At 32.8% G+C, this 15,590-nt stretch overlaps 2 protein-coding genes across 2 annotated transcripts in view; one reads left to right on the plus strand and one right to left on the minus strand.

Moving 5' to 3' along the window:
• LOC119840492 (phospholipase B1, membrane-associated-like) overlaps positions 1-2,998 on the minus strand; it is a 29,069-nt gene extending 26,071 nt beyond the window's left edge. Inside the window, exon 1 of the mRNA XM_038367130.1 lies at positions 2,602-2,998. Coding sequence (XP_038223058.1) covers positions 2,602-2,679 — 78 coding nt within the window. The 5' untranslated portion in view covers positions 2,680-2,998. The remainder of the gene's footprint in view (positions 1-2,601) is intronic.
• A 7,184-nt stretch (positions 2,999-10,182) lies between these two features.
• Positions 10,183-15,245, plus strand: LOC119840483 (dynactin subunit 4). Its single transcript, XM_038367119.1, has 8 exons — positions 10,183-10,405; positions 10,814-11,078; positions 11,253-11,407; positions 11,853-12,015; positions 12,555-12,738; positions 13,196-13,397; positions 13,709-13,851; positions 14,229-15,245. The coding sequence occupies exons 1-8, from the start codon at positions 10,277-10,279 to the stop codon at positions 14,437-14,439; spliced, it is 1,452 nt and encodes a 483-aa protein (XP_038223047.1). The 5' UTR covers positions 10,183-10,276; the 3' UTR covers positions 14,440-15,245.
• Positions 15,246-15,590: the final 345 nt, after the last annotated feature.

Here is a 15,590-nt window from a genome sequence, read left to right on the forward strand (position 1 = left end):
TTAAATTAGTCTTACACCAAAGTGATACTCGATTTATATCATCCTGCAGTTTCTTTTGGTCATCAGAGCAATTTACAGGTTTGAAAAGTTTTAGGTCATCAGCATAAACTTCATATTCAGAATCTAATATAACATCCGTAATATCGTTTATAAATAATATAATCATATAGCTTACTGCACTAGTATTAAGTCGTATAAGATCCTACTGAACATTCGTTATTATTTTAATCATGTAATTTTTACGAAAACAAATAACGTGCTTTCCTCTTGCCTTAAATCGAATGAATTATTTTCATAGATGCAAACTTTGTATACTTATATATTATATTGTTTTATTAAGTAACATTTTCTAATAAGTTAACATAGTTCTTGCAACCTCCAAGTATTCCGAATGTGGCTTCTAATTCAAACTGAAACATTTTTTTATTCGATTACCTTCACTTTTCTAGAGGTCGTAACGTAGATAAATGAGGAATATACTAAAAGAGATGTTTCTTAGCTCCTCGCAGTAACATTTAATAAATGAAATGTAAAAATATGCAACGCGTATGCTTAATTATTGTAAAAATAAAATATGCGCATGCTGCAATGTCACTATTGTAACATTCACACCATGTTTCAATCGTAAAATAAATGCAAATTCAAAAAGCAAGAAACAAAACATGTGTTCAGATTGAGCAATTGTTTGTATCTGCAATTAGCCTTCTATAATCATCACGAATATTACGCAACATAATTTTTCGTAAAAAGACCAAAGACTACACATGAGATTTATCGCGATTTACATTTCATCACACGTATAAACTTTCTGCAACCTTGAGCAAGGTGCTTACAAAACTACACGTTTCGCAGTCAGGACCATAATCGAACGCCAAAAAGCTTTTAAAGATTGCCAATTCCCTATAATCAAACCATGGAAAATTTTGGACCTTTGATGGTTGATGCGATGAGTTCGATGCGATGAGTTCAATGAATGAATTAACGCCTTTTTTGCATCACACCAGCAACATGCGATGAGAAAATAATAATAATATGAAGAAGGTTTTTTTTCTTTCACGAATAAAGTGGCGTTATCGCTAAATAAGCGATCTCTTCCAGGCAAACGGTGGTCAAAGGATTTAAATATTTAAAATTGGATGAAAGCATTTTCTAAGTTTTTAACATTACGCCTAAATTAATAAGAAAGATAGTTTGAGACACGAGAAAGGACATAAATAGTTTGATCCCGCGGCTTCACACGAGTGGTACCGAACCCAAATTAGCCCATATACTGGGTTAGCATTATAATCTTTGTACCATACAGATCCGATGAGCTGAATCGTGAAAGAGTACATACATACCGACATATAATCTAACAAACTTGCGTGTTTTTAATAGAAAGTAGGAAACAGGATACATACAAAATTATGTTTTGCTCATTTGCTATCTGAAATATGTCAAAACGTAAGCGGACTTGTGTTTTTTTTTTTGTAGCGTTAAGTTACAAACAAGCCGTCAAAGAAATAACGATCGATTATTATTCAGCATGATTTTTGATAAATACCAGTTATAATCCATTTTGTCTGTGAAGTAAACACGGTTTGATTGAAAAAAATATTGCATAATTTCTAGAGCATCTAACTGATAGATATGATGACAACTGATAGAGCAAATGTTGTTCTGGTCTTCCATATATTAAATATGAAAATTGTTTGTATTGTATGTACATCCTCATCATCATCATCATCATCATCATCAGCCCATACATGTTCCCACAGCTGGGACACAGGCCTCCTATGAGGGTTCAGGCCATAATCCACCACGCTGGCCAAGTGCGGGTTGGCACATATCGTCGAACTTTTGATTTTCAGACACATCGGTTTCCTCACGATGTTTTCCTTTTAACCGTTTCGAGCAGTGGTGGTGTAATCCACATGTGCAAATAAATTGAAAAATCAATATATTTCCTGCACGCTCACCTGGTCTCGAATTGATAAGTAGGGGACTTATCAATTTTGAAGTCCAAAGTCCTCACCACTGAACCATCACTGCTATGTACTTAATAGGTTGCTATTGTAGATCAACAAAAAATCATATAAAGCCGATCTGTTAAGACGTTCGAAAGAGTTGGATGCAATCACTATACCAAGAAAAATTTACTGATGAGAATTTCATAGGTTTGTTTCATTTCTAAGCGTATTAAGTTTGTCCCTTATAAAATTAAGGGTTTTTTGAAGTAATCCCTATTTATTTATACCAACATTCTGCCGGTAGCTTTGCTCCTGTAGTCAAAGGAGGCATGATTACCGTTCCACTAGGATTTGCGGAATAAAACCTATCCTGTGTCCAAACTAAACTTATATACAATTTCTTCGAAATCGGGTCTGTGGTTTAGACGTGAAGAAGTGACATACAAAGTCACTTTCGCGTTTTTAATAGGAATATTATACTAAAAGTTGAGATTGAATAGTTCGTAACAAAGCTTTGAAATTGCTATGAAGAACTGCTTCTTATTATTTCCGATTGTAACGTACTATACGCATAGTTCTAGAAACATTTTATATAAATTAAATTTTCTTTCCATTTTTTGTTAAAAACGATTATTTATTTAAAAAATCTTACCGCATCTCCAAGTCTTGTAAGAGTGGAATTGTAAGCAACAGCCTCGTTCATCAACAACAACAGACCGATGAGCCACATTTTAAGAACATCACGCAAAGCACACACCACAATTAACACTCAATAAATTTCATCATAACATACAAATAATGTCAATTAAAAAATCCCTGCACATATTCTTAAATAGTCTATAAATTAATTAATTTTTTTTTTATTCATCAAACATTAACATTCATTTTATTTTAATCTGTGCCTTTATCCTGGACGCGCGTGTATCTGTGCCGTTTGGCGGGAAATGCCAGCGCATGCGCGCGACTGCGCCGCACGCGGCTCGTTGCTCAACAGTATCGGTTTATCACGACCTTAACGTATGTGCGATGCGTATCCCCGCCGTGTAATTAGTGACAGTTAATCAATCAGCCGATCAAACGGTCGAGTCGACCCTTCAACAGCCGGATTTAATAGTTGATTTAGAAAGTGTCAACTTCGCAGCAAACCAGCTTAAAAGCTCTAGAATATGGATTAGCTGTTTCAACTTTCAGGGTTATACGCGATGGACAATAGCTTTGAGGGCTTAATTTCAGGTGGAACTTTATTTTGTTTATAGAAATCAGTAATTTCAATAAGCCTAACATATTATATGAGTTCAATAATGCCTTACTGAACTTCGATTATATGTATATTATATATTCGAGCACCGAAATGCTAGTTTTTTTTTTTACATTTCTTTTTGGCCACTTCGTCATGCAAACGTAATTTGTTACCTAAATAAACAGATATTTTCTTACAAGTGTAATTTTAAACACATACTTAACCTTAATCCTTACCTAGCTATATTTGATATAAGATTATATAATAACACCGGAATAATATGTAGGTATACTTTTTTAGATACATAATTTAATTTATCTTTACCGCTCATTGCGTAACGCCGTTAAATAAATAATAGGCAATAAACTTGACTTTTGTCCACACTTTCATTTTTTCCGGACGAACCTATTGCATTGCAAGATTAAAAGACACTGTCTTTCACTATTCAACGAGTTATAATTATCAATTATGTAAAAAATGTGTTTACGATTTGCAGGTTTTTTAAAATAACAATTAATTATGAAAATCGCGAAATCCCCGGGTACTTTTTCCCGATAATATTTTTTTTTTTTTATGTCATAGCGGGCACCTGAGCTGGTGGTTCGCCTGATGGTAAGCGATCACCACCGCCCATAAAAATTCTCAAAGGTAGTAGCTCTGTGAATGCGCTGCCCGCTTTTATGGGGTAAGGGAAAAGGAAAGGATTGACGACTGGAAAGAAGGAATGGACTAGGACGGGTGAGGAAAAGGAAACGGGCCTCCGGCTCCCCCACTCACCGTACGAAACACTGTGGCATGTCACTATTTCCCGCCGGTTTTCTGTGGGGGTGCGGTACTTGCCCGGTGCGAGCTGGCCCAATTCGTGCCGAAGCGTGCTCGACTCCCACAATAAAATTACATAAGGCTTCCCTCTTTTCAAACTAATTTGGAAATAAGGTTTATTAATATTGATATGTATTTACGATTATTACGTTTCTTTGCTTAGTTCATACTAGTAAAAAAGTGTTTTATTTAATTTGTAAAATGGATGTGAATCCAGAGGTTTTAGATCAAAAAAATATAATATAAACGACGTATAGATAGTCTGTTTTGTTTTTTGATTCCTCAAGTTGGAATTTGTGGGTAGGTAGGTATAATCTTGATATGAACTTATTTCCCCAAATGTTGTTTTATTCAGTTATTATGCCTACTGTACAATGCATCGTCGACCTCGTATAATTTCGTGAACATTACATCATCTTGAGATACTTTCACATACACTGAAACTGATGTAATGGGAAGGAAAAATATCTACTAAAGTTGTGTAAATATATCTAGATAAGTTTGGACACTAACATTATATAAAACAAAAAGATTTTAACAAAAATAACTGCCACTTCCTGTGCAGAAATGTCAGTCATGCAATCAGTTGTCTACTGATCAATAACATGAAACATACTGGTTATATTCCGCCGGTTTACGTGGTATCCAGTAATGTCTATGCGTTTATCCAGACATAAAATAAAATCGATCTTGAATAAAATTGGATCCCTATCAATATAAGTTTTCAAAGAATTGCGTTCTGCAGACGACACAATTCTATTATTTGTCTCTGTGAAAGATGCAAATCTCTATCTATCTCCATAATGTTGTTTTTGACTCTGTTCTATGTTATATTGCTTTTCTATCCTCTATAATTTATCTCTCTTTAGTGTATATTTATACTATCCTTGTTTTATATTTATTCATTTCTTATCTATATGAGTTTACACTTTCTTGTATGTATTTATGCACTTTCTATCTTTTCAAAATTATATTTCCTGTATCCCAAGCTTGCGTGGAAGAAATCGCTTCTGAGCGATAAGGCCGCCCAATTGTACAATAGTTATTAGTTATTTGTTTTTGTTAACTGATATATATTTGCATTGCATAAATTGTTAATAAATAAATAAAAAATTAAATTTAAATTGTCTCAATTACTCTCTACATTATGATAATAAAATTCATGTGTCGTTTATGCGCATCCGACACAGTTTTTATTATTTATTTATGCAATAAGTAATGTAATTTGTTGAATAATTATGAAAAGCCTCAAAACACATTAACATCACCTATTTATAATGTTAACAAGTAGGCTTTCATTAATAGCGACAATTTTGCAATGCCATTCATTTTAATTTTTGCATAGGGCTGTCACTTGGAGCTATTAAAAATTCGTCAACTTTTTCTCATCCAACTATGGTACTTTATATTTTTCAATTGTTAGTATAAGTAGACAGATTTGTTACCTTTCAAAAATCGCTTTGTAGCTTAGTAAAAATTTACAGAGAAGCTGTTCATTTTATCTATGACTATTTGTGTATCATTATAGCGGCAAGGCGCAGAACATATATTAACAATATAAAATAAATTTGGTTTATATTTGGAACCAAACCTATTATTTTCAACAATGCAATATAGTAAATTATAAACAAATAAGTTTGCTCGTTTTCAACAATCGTCACAGGGGAATCGCATATCGTACTCCTTGGGGGTTCGACATAACGGAATGGGATATTAGGAAGTACTCTACAGAAGTATTACGGCTATTTGATTAATTTTTAGTTTAACTTTTACCAAAATATATAATACGCATTTCTTTTTGTAATTTTAATAAATTTCTAAAACACAAAGTATCACAAAATATTGCTTAAGTTTTATTCTTTTAATTGTTTTATGATTTGAGTAAGTATATACGCAACCATTATTTAAAATCATTGTGACAACCCTAGCAAAATGATTAATCAGATAATTTTACACTTTGGCAAAAGTCCGCTAATTTATGGTGCCTCAAGCAATTAAATTGACCCCAAGCATTTCCGATCAGGTAAAGTGAACATCACTAATCACATTTTTATGTAAATTATTTATATAAACATTTATTTGTCCCTTTCACTCGCGTAGCAAACGATATAAAAGATAAAGGATAAAAAAAGCTAAGCCTGCACTAATCCTAGACACACATATGGACACGTATGTGCTTCACCATGTTTTTTAATCTTTCACTTAAAAACAGCTGTTGGATCTGTATGAAATTACATACAGAGGCATTATAGTCTGCATACATAGGATTCTTTAACCTGCTTGCGAAACTGAGGGCACCAGATACTTTATATGAGCCATCACCAGGGACCACTTCCAAAACCGGGTCAATGTTACATGTCAGATATTTTAGCAAATATATATTCTGAAGTCGTATTTTTTATTAGTAATACGTGACGTTATTAATAGTAGAAATACATTTTTGTTTATCTGTTGTAGACACTGGATCGATTTGGAAAATTCTTTCATAAGTATTTTTAATACTTTAATACAATACGATAAAATGTTTTCGCGTGAAAGAGTAAACATCCATACATCCTATCCATTCATCCATACTTTCAAACTATCGCGTTTATAATATCAGTAGGAAGAACTTTAATTTAAAGCTGCATTATCGTCTTTTTATTTAAAAAAAAAACTACGATGATTTTACAAAATATTATAACAGTTATGAAAATTCGACCATAACCGCATAGTTATCTTGTATCGTTATGGTTCGACCACTGGCATTAATAAATACTCATCAATTTCATAATATAGTATTATTTTGTGTTTGATTTTACGCGAGTATTATACATTTAGAAATTAAAGACCTTTAAACGGATTTTAAACGCAATTTATTCATTATATTATTAACCCGACGTTTCGAACACTTTACAGCTAATAATATAATGAATAAATCTCGTTTAAAATCGTTCAAAAGTATTTAATTTCTATATCTCATAACAATTATAATATTGTCAGTCCTTATTGGATGGGAACATTGCAAAGTATTACGCATTACAATAGTGCGAAGTGAAAGCGTTGATATACATAACATTAATTAAATTTATTTAAGTATTCAATTAAATTTGATACCCGCGACGATCTGTGTTTTATTTTATCCTAACCGATTTTTGTAAATTCTAGAGGCAATTGACTCACGCTTCTCATTTTCTTTAAACATCAATATGATATCATAATTTGATGTAAAATGTTTCAATATGATTAGAAAACATTCATATTGTTTATATTATCTGTAGTCTGCTTATTAATTATTCCCTGTCTTTTCGTCAATCTCATAAATCAAGCTATGTCTGCTCGTTCATCAGCATAATCTATATTACTCATGTACAGGTGTCCCGCTCATGGTGTACTATGCACAATGGTAATTAAACCTTATTATCCCTAATTTAATAATCCCTTTCCTCTTAAAGGCGCATTCGCAGAGGCTCAACCTCTGCGAATGTTAATGGGCAGTGGTGATCGCTTACCATCTGGAGAACCACCAGCTCAGTTGCCCGCTTATGGCATAAAAAAAATTAATGAACCTGCTGTGTTTGGCCAGCCTGTGTGTTTGTATGTTTTATTCCACCAATGGTCGTATTAGGGACTTATTGTTTCTACGGAATTTATAATTTACAAGTATATGAAGGATACTGTCAAAAAACTTACTTTTCAATATTCGCTTTTATTAATTAACACTTCTCTTTTTCATATCATAGCGGGCAACTGAGCTGGTGGTTCTTCTTGGGACAGGAAAATAAATTACTAAAACCAAATTAAATTAACACATTTTTTTATCTTAGGCTCAAGATTTCATCTCAACGAATGTAGTATTAAAGAAAACCAATTCATTAAATCATTGAGTAACATAGGATTACGTGACGCCTATAAAAACTTGATAAAAACGCATTTGACTCGTCAATGTAGCCACATATCTTAATCTATAGCGAATAACGGGTAATTAATACAGATGACATAAGTGTATCCCTTTCGCAACACATTACGGCATTAGAAAGCAGTGACCATGGTTCCTGTTAACATGCCATAAAAGAAATAAAGCTGGAGTGTTGCCAGATCGGTTGAGAGAACTCCACTTAAGTGGAAAACCATTTGTATAGGCTGGAGAAAAGTCGAAGAGAAAAACGTCGTGTTTGCTGAAGAAACCAAATATTCAGTTATTTTCTAAATTATATTTAATGTTCGAAATTAATATACAAGAGGCCGTAGAGAAATGATTTAAAATTAATACTCCGTAAGTAATTTATGATTTATTATGTCTGTATTTAAACAGTAAAAATGAAAACAAACATTATCAAATTAAGTACACTAGTAGGGAGATATTTAAGCATGGTAACACCAAATTAAGACTTTTTAATATTCCTACCAAAAGTCTAACGTGCAAGGAATAAAGGTGTTAATTTTGCGCAGAAATCACTTGACAGTATTGGGTCAAGCGTGGGTTGCATAGATTATTTAGACCAACCTTACTGGGCTTGATTTATGATATACACGTATTTATTTAAACAAGTAATGTAATGATCTAAAATTATCATCATCATAAATTTTATTTTTTTTTTTTTACATACAAGATCACCGACACGACTGGAGGGTGAGGTATCACTCCATATTCTAAAATGGGATCAAATGATAACAATTTATATCAAACACAGAATAAATTACGTCAATCGGTTAAGAACCCACGGGGTAATAAAGCAAAAATTAATATGAATGCTTTGCGCTTTTTCATATTAACATTTTCTTTACCGATTGACTACTTAATATACAACAAATGATCATATAACTTATAGTCGACATTATATTTTTTCTGTCATAGCGGACAACTGAATCACCGCCCATGAACATTTGTAAATACGTTCGCTTACGCCTGCTTTTAAGGAGTAAAGGATAAAGAACGACTACACACACTACATCTACTCTTTGGGGCCATCTCTTTATTTCCGTTGTGAATAACTCACTGGGTTGGGTGAGGAAGAGGATACACGCCTACGTTATTTGTAAAATACAGACTTTTAATTATGGATCAAGTTAATTTCAAATTATGAACGATATTTATGTATTTTTAAGGATAAGAATAAGAATTTTGAAACAATTAACATGAAAAATCAACTATCAGAATTACTAAGTAGCACAGCACTACATACATCAATTAATGTTAATATTTTCATAATTCTCATAATATATTTATAAAAACAAAGCTCCTTGTAAAATATTTTAGCAACATCGCAGTTTTACAGGTGTGAGAAAATCAAGTGCAATGATAAACATATTATATATAAAGATTGTTTTCTTTATATATATGACTTAGTATGATTAATCTCGCCTGTGAGACTTTCATATTATGCGTTTCACGTTATTAAATGTACTGCCGCTAAACCCGTTTTTCGTTGCTTTTTCTAGTAACAAAGGCATATGTTGAATTCTAGATTAAACAATATGTTGTAAACAAAACTGTCCTTTACACAATTATTTAGTAATATTTTTTTAACTTCGATTAGTTTTTTTTATCATAATAATCATTTTTATTCCCTAGTAGCGATAGTTGTAACAAAAACGTACTACGTATACTTTTAAGTATGGAAAAGGCGTTGAAACGGATAACATATTTAAAATCTTTATCTTTAAATCTATATATAAGTCAAAAGATTGACTGACTGGACTGATCGGGCTGCAATTTGGCTTGCAGATAGATGTTATGATGTAGACATTAAGAAAGGATTTTGATAAACTCTACCCCCAAGGGGATATAAGAGGACATGAAAGACCACGCGGACAAACATCAAAATGTAACAAATATACAATTAATTAACGTATACGAAGACAAAATCATTCTACTTTCTACTATCATATCCTATCCTACTGTCCTACTAATATTATAAATGCGAGGATGTGTGTTTGTCTGTCTCTTTCACCTACAACACGCAAAATCTACTGAACCGATTGCAAAGAAGTTTGGTACGTAGACCGCTAGACAACTGAAATAACATATGGGCAACTTTTTATTCCGATATTCCTACGGGATAGGGACTTACGTGGGTGAAACCGCGTGGCGTAGCTAGTATGATATAATATGCATAAGTGTAGTTTATTTTATACTAGAAAGTAGGAACGCAGCCATAATTACATACTATGTAAAACGTCATATGTCACTTGTTGTGTTGAATCACCTGTCAAATTCCGATTGTGTTTTAGAATTGAATTGATTTTCCCAACAAAATTTCTCCCTCAATATATCTCTCTAAATATGGCATATTTAATCCAACCTGATTATGTAAAATATGTCTGTACGTGTGGTCAGTTAAAACCAATAACGAATTTATATTTTTGTCGACATTGCTTGAAAATAAGATGCGGTTTTTGTATCTGTCATGAGGTAAGTTTTTATTATTTTAAAATATATAATTCCAAGAAATTTTATAAATAAAACTTTTATTGAGATTTGAGAGACACAATTATCTGTTCGTATTAGTTCTTTCTAAACATATTGATAGTTTGTTTCAATGACCCACCTATTATGTATATTGTATTCAATATCCATTGTTATTCAACTCAATGCTCTGTATAATGTAAGAGGTACCATGCCATTACCTCATTACCTTTTGGTTTTACCATACCAATGGTCATAGAAAAATGGCATCCAAATAAAAGTATTTTGAGATGTTTTCATTATTATAAGTGAAGCTTTAAATATGTTATTGTAAAATCGACACATCCCTATTCAGCTTTTCATTGTTTCTTATATTAAAATAGATGTGTAGCACAGTTATATAATCTGTTTAAGGTTGATTCCCACTATTGTGCCAACTGCCTTGAGAACATGCCATCATCGGAAGCTCGGTTGAAAAAGAACCGATGTAGCAGCTGTTTCGACTGTCCCAGCTGTTTCCACACATTGTCCACTAGGGCGACAATAGCCCAACCCCGTCAGGACCCTTCTGGTGGTGATGCAAAGGTAGAGAATAAACAACCAAAGAAGATGTACTACTTATCATGTTTCAATTGCCGTTGGACTTCACGGGATGTTGGAATTCCAGATCAACCTGTAGGTGAGGGAGATAAGTACACTTAGTAAATTCTTCCAAATGACACCATGAAAGTTAATATAAAATGAGATGTTTGATGGAAAAAATCTTCAAAAGATTGCTAAAATCTTACAAGCATGACCATAATATCAGAATATTAGAAATTGTGCAATAACAAAATTTATATTTTCGTTTTAGCTTCCGGTGGGTGGCCAGAAAGAACAAACCCCTTCGCTCATCGCTTTGGCCAACTTCTCGAGTATTATAAAGCAATCGCCCAGCAGGAGAAGCAGGAGAAACTTGATAAAGAACGAAAGAAGTTTGCTATTCGTGGCAAATATATAACTCTTACGGTATGTCCTTTTGCACAAAAATACTATACAACAACTAACTTATTTCCCTTTTCTTTAAATTGGGCATAAAATGTACTGTAACATAATTTCAAAAGAAGAAGCCACATAGAACCAAAATACAGTTCCCAACTAATTCAGTAGTCAGTGGATCATTTAAGAATTTTACTTGGTGGTTTTATGTCAATAAATATGTTTTTATTTATTTCAATTCTTTATCTGTATAGTATACTCTAAACCACTAATATTGTTAGTACATTTGACTTCTTTGTTTTTACTTGATATAAGATGAAATAATGTGATTTTATTGTTGATGATTTGTATATGAAATCTACAAATTTATTAATTTTCTTGTCTCAACTTGTCTGACATGGTCTCTTTGATGAACCTGGATCGAATACTAATTTTATAATGTTGAATACATCAAATATATATAATCATATTCCAGGATAAAACTGGTCTTACGGGTGCTATGGCGCGTAACATTGCTGGCTTACCATCCAGTGAGAGCTCTTCTTCAGCCATCGCTAACTTCACCCCGAGTCAAGCTACTGAGGAATTGGAGGAACTTCCAGAAGATTATCACACAAGGGAGGTCAACTTGAAGCAGAGTGAGTTGATGTGCTTTTTATATTGAATACATAATTTATAATAAAGTTCTAGTTCTGATGTTCTCTAGTTCTGACATTTGAAGGCTATTTAGTTTTTCGTTAAAAATAATTATATCATATCGCTAGAAATGAAAGGGATAGGGATGTACAAAAATTCTACAAAACTGCGTAATTGATGTAGTCAGTTGATAACAAATCGCAGCCAATCAAAAAGACTATTTACGAATGAGCGTAGTTGGGCTGAACATTAAATAATCTAAGTTCGAACACCAAGGCACAATCCGTACGAATGCGTCTTGTCCCTAAATGATTCGATATTTCATAGAATTTGATAGCTAAACGAGTTTTAACAAGTATAAAAAGCGACATCTGTATCTTAAATAACAATTATTCATCCAACAATATTAAAACACAATTGATACCCGACAATATTATAATTTCAGCCTCTTAAAAAGTATCCACTAAAACTATTAAATATTCTTCCGTTCTAGTGTACTAAATATTAACAAAAATTGAAAACAAAATGATTCCCCTCGCAGTAACGACAATGCCGCAGCGTCTGGCCGCGCCGGAGTGGCAAGCGCAGCTCGTGTCGCGCCTGCAGCCGCTCGCTCGGCCGCTGAGCGTGAAGCGCAGCCAGCGCTGCCGCCGCTGCGACCACAACCTCACCAAGCCCGAGTACAACCCCGGCTCCATCAAGTTCAAGATCGAGCTGTTGGCTTAGTGAGTGAAGCGCTTTAACCGCTTTAATCGTGCGATATACCTTGCTGACTTCTTACACTTTACAAAGATTGCTGCTGAGCATAAATAACAGTTGGTGACAGATTTCTTAGTGGTTTTACATATGCAGCATATAATTAATTAACCTCCTTAACACATCCTAAGAAATAATGTATTTCTCTAATTCAAAGACAATTCTAGTTTTTTTTTAATATTAATATTTTGTTTTTATATATAGAAATTTTAGCTTAAACCTTTTAAAGAAAAGATTTGGCCTCTTTTTTGTCTAGCTATAAAATCTCCAATGTTGTTTAATTCATCATAATAATGTAGTTTTACTTCCGAGCAGATACATGCTGATATTCCTACAGATTTAATGAGTAATTGAGAAGAGTACAAACGGTTGTATAATTTGTTTTATATTCATTTTTTTAAGAACAAATTATCTACATCTTCCCAGCTACCATGTACCAGAAGTCAAGATAATATCCTACGAAACAATTAAGCCTGGTGGTACCTCAGCCTTACTATTGAAGCTGACAAACCCCACTGCTCACGAGATGCAAGTCCGCTTGATACAAACTGATGAGATACCGGAGGTGCAGGAGGAGGAACCGAAGAGCATCGAGAAGAGTCTGGAGAAGTCTCTGAGTTTGGAGAAGGTGAGAGTTATTCTATACAGTAATATTATTAAGAAAGTTGCGCAAACAGTCCTCTAAAAATGGCTGAATAAGTGGGTCGCGCTGTAATGCTAACTCTAGTGCATACCTCTATGTTTTTATTTGCATTAAAATAAGATTAAAAATTCGATTCATGTCCTTATTTCGTTAAATTTGGCTCGACTTTGGTTCGTAATAGTAATTATTAATTTACGATTGAAGTTATATAAGTTTTTTTTTTCAGGTATTTAGCTGTAGTTTTCCAGTCATCTCCATAACTTGGTAGGTTTTTGAATTTTTTTTTTATTTCCAAGGACACATCGTGGCGCCAAGTTGTAGAACGTAAGCCTGTGTTGCCAGCGCTCATAAAGGTGAACAACCCTGAGCAGACGCTAACGCTGGCGCAGAGAGATGATGCAGCCGAATACGATGATGATGCCCATCATGATACTAATGAGTAAGTTTGTGGTTTTGTTTGATTTTTTTTTTTTGTCTCACACTTTGTGTGCCGTACGCATTATTATTCTGTGACTTATGAAAATTCATAATTTTTCAGTTATTTGCTTCAAATCTTGACATTAAAAGAAAAAATGTGTAGAAAATAAATCTTTATTTAGATTGAATTGAATCGTATCGTAAAAAACCTATAATATTTATATTAATTTAGTTATAAGGTTTAATATTATGGTTGCGTTGTTATTAATTACAAAATTTACAATTAGTTATTAATCATCATACTCCGTAAATAATATGCAATGTAGCATAAATGAAAAATATAATATTTACTCAGGATTAGGCTGTAGGTACAGATTACTTCAAAAGATGAACTTTCAGCGTAATCCTCTGGCGAAAATCGAACAAACTCGCCCTCCGCTTGCAACTTGAAACGGACGAAAACGCCAAAGTCGGCGAACCGGCTCAAGCAGTTATCGCTCTCGAATATTCTTACCGGAACACTGTCCCTCCTTCTGCTACGTCCACACAGCACCGCGATCACACTCTCTATACAACAGTGTTAATCGATCTTGGCCTTGTTTCTGAATAAATGATCTCGAACATTCGTTTTTCATTTAGATATAAAAGCATAGAAGAATTTCACCTTTTTTTTATAGGTCATTTTTATCATGTGGAATTCTTGTGCTCTATTTTACTCTGTTGGATGCATTTTAATGAATTTATTTTTATTGTGATTACCAGCTTGACGCTTTTTATAGTCTGTGGTTACATATAAAAACGCGGGAACTTATAACGTAAAATTAAGACTGGAAATTGTGCTTTTCGCTTGTGGTTTTTTATTTTTGTTTAAATTGGTGTACTATTTTATTTTATTCTCATAGAATGCGTTTAGGTAAATTAAGAAAAATGTACATATTTACTTATATGAAATAACGTATACCTAATATGTAACTCATTCTATGAAAATTATTTATATACTAATAAAATCAAGCATTTTGATCGCACGAATAAGTGATCAGAGATCTGTTTATTACGGGAAAATTAAATCACACCGTATTGAATCATTCACAACATTTTTCTTGAAAAAATGTATTTAACACTCGAGTACGAATTTATTAGTTGCGTTTAGCGCACGTTTATAAATTACTTTTAGGAATTTATTTTACTCAATGTTTGCTTGATATCTCACAAATACCAGAATAAGTGGTTTTTCTGGACCTAATTTAATGAGAGCGAGCTAAAACCAGTTTCTATTGTAACCTTGGCATACTATACATTGTAGAATAGAGTTCTGTCACAGAATCGTAACATATTATAGGCAAAGAATTACTTATATGATATTCGATACTATACTACAAATAATATATCTTATATCGTTAATGTACGAATACTCGATACTAATGTTTATGCTAAGCTTTTTTTATGTAATTTTATTTTGATGTAAAAAAACTAAGGTCAATAATCTGACTTAAGATATTTTTATCACTTATGTTTTAGTTTATACTGTACTTCAAGTATTACTTATTAGGCTAATTAAAAATATTTATTTATTACAGCTTATGTAACACAAAGCTCTTGAAAATAAAAAATAGTTGGTCAAGATATTGTAGTTTCATTGAATACCTATTATTCTATTTATTCATTAAAATAATAATATGCAACTATCTTATATATAAAATTCTCGTGTCACTATGTTAGTCTCTATACTCCTCCGAAACGGCTTGACCGATTCCTCTGAAA

This window comes from Zerene cesonia, chromosome 6 (genome assembly GCF_012273895.1).
Source record: "Zerene cesonia ecotype Mississippi chromosome 6, Zerene_cesonia_1.1, whole genome shotgun sequence".
Classification (NCBI taxonomy): Eukaryota; Metazoa; Arthropoda; class Insecta; order Lepidoptera; family Pieridae; genus Zerene; species Zerene cesonia.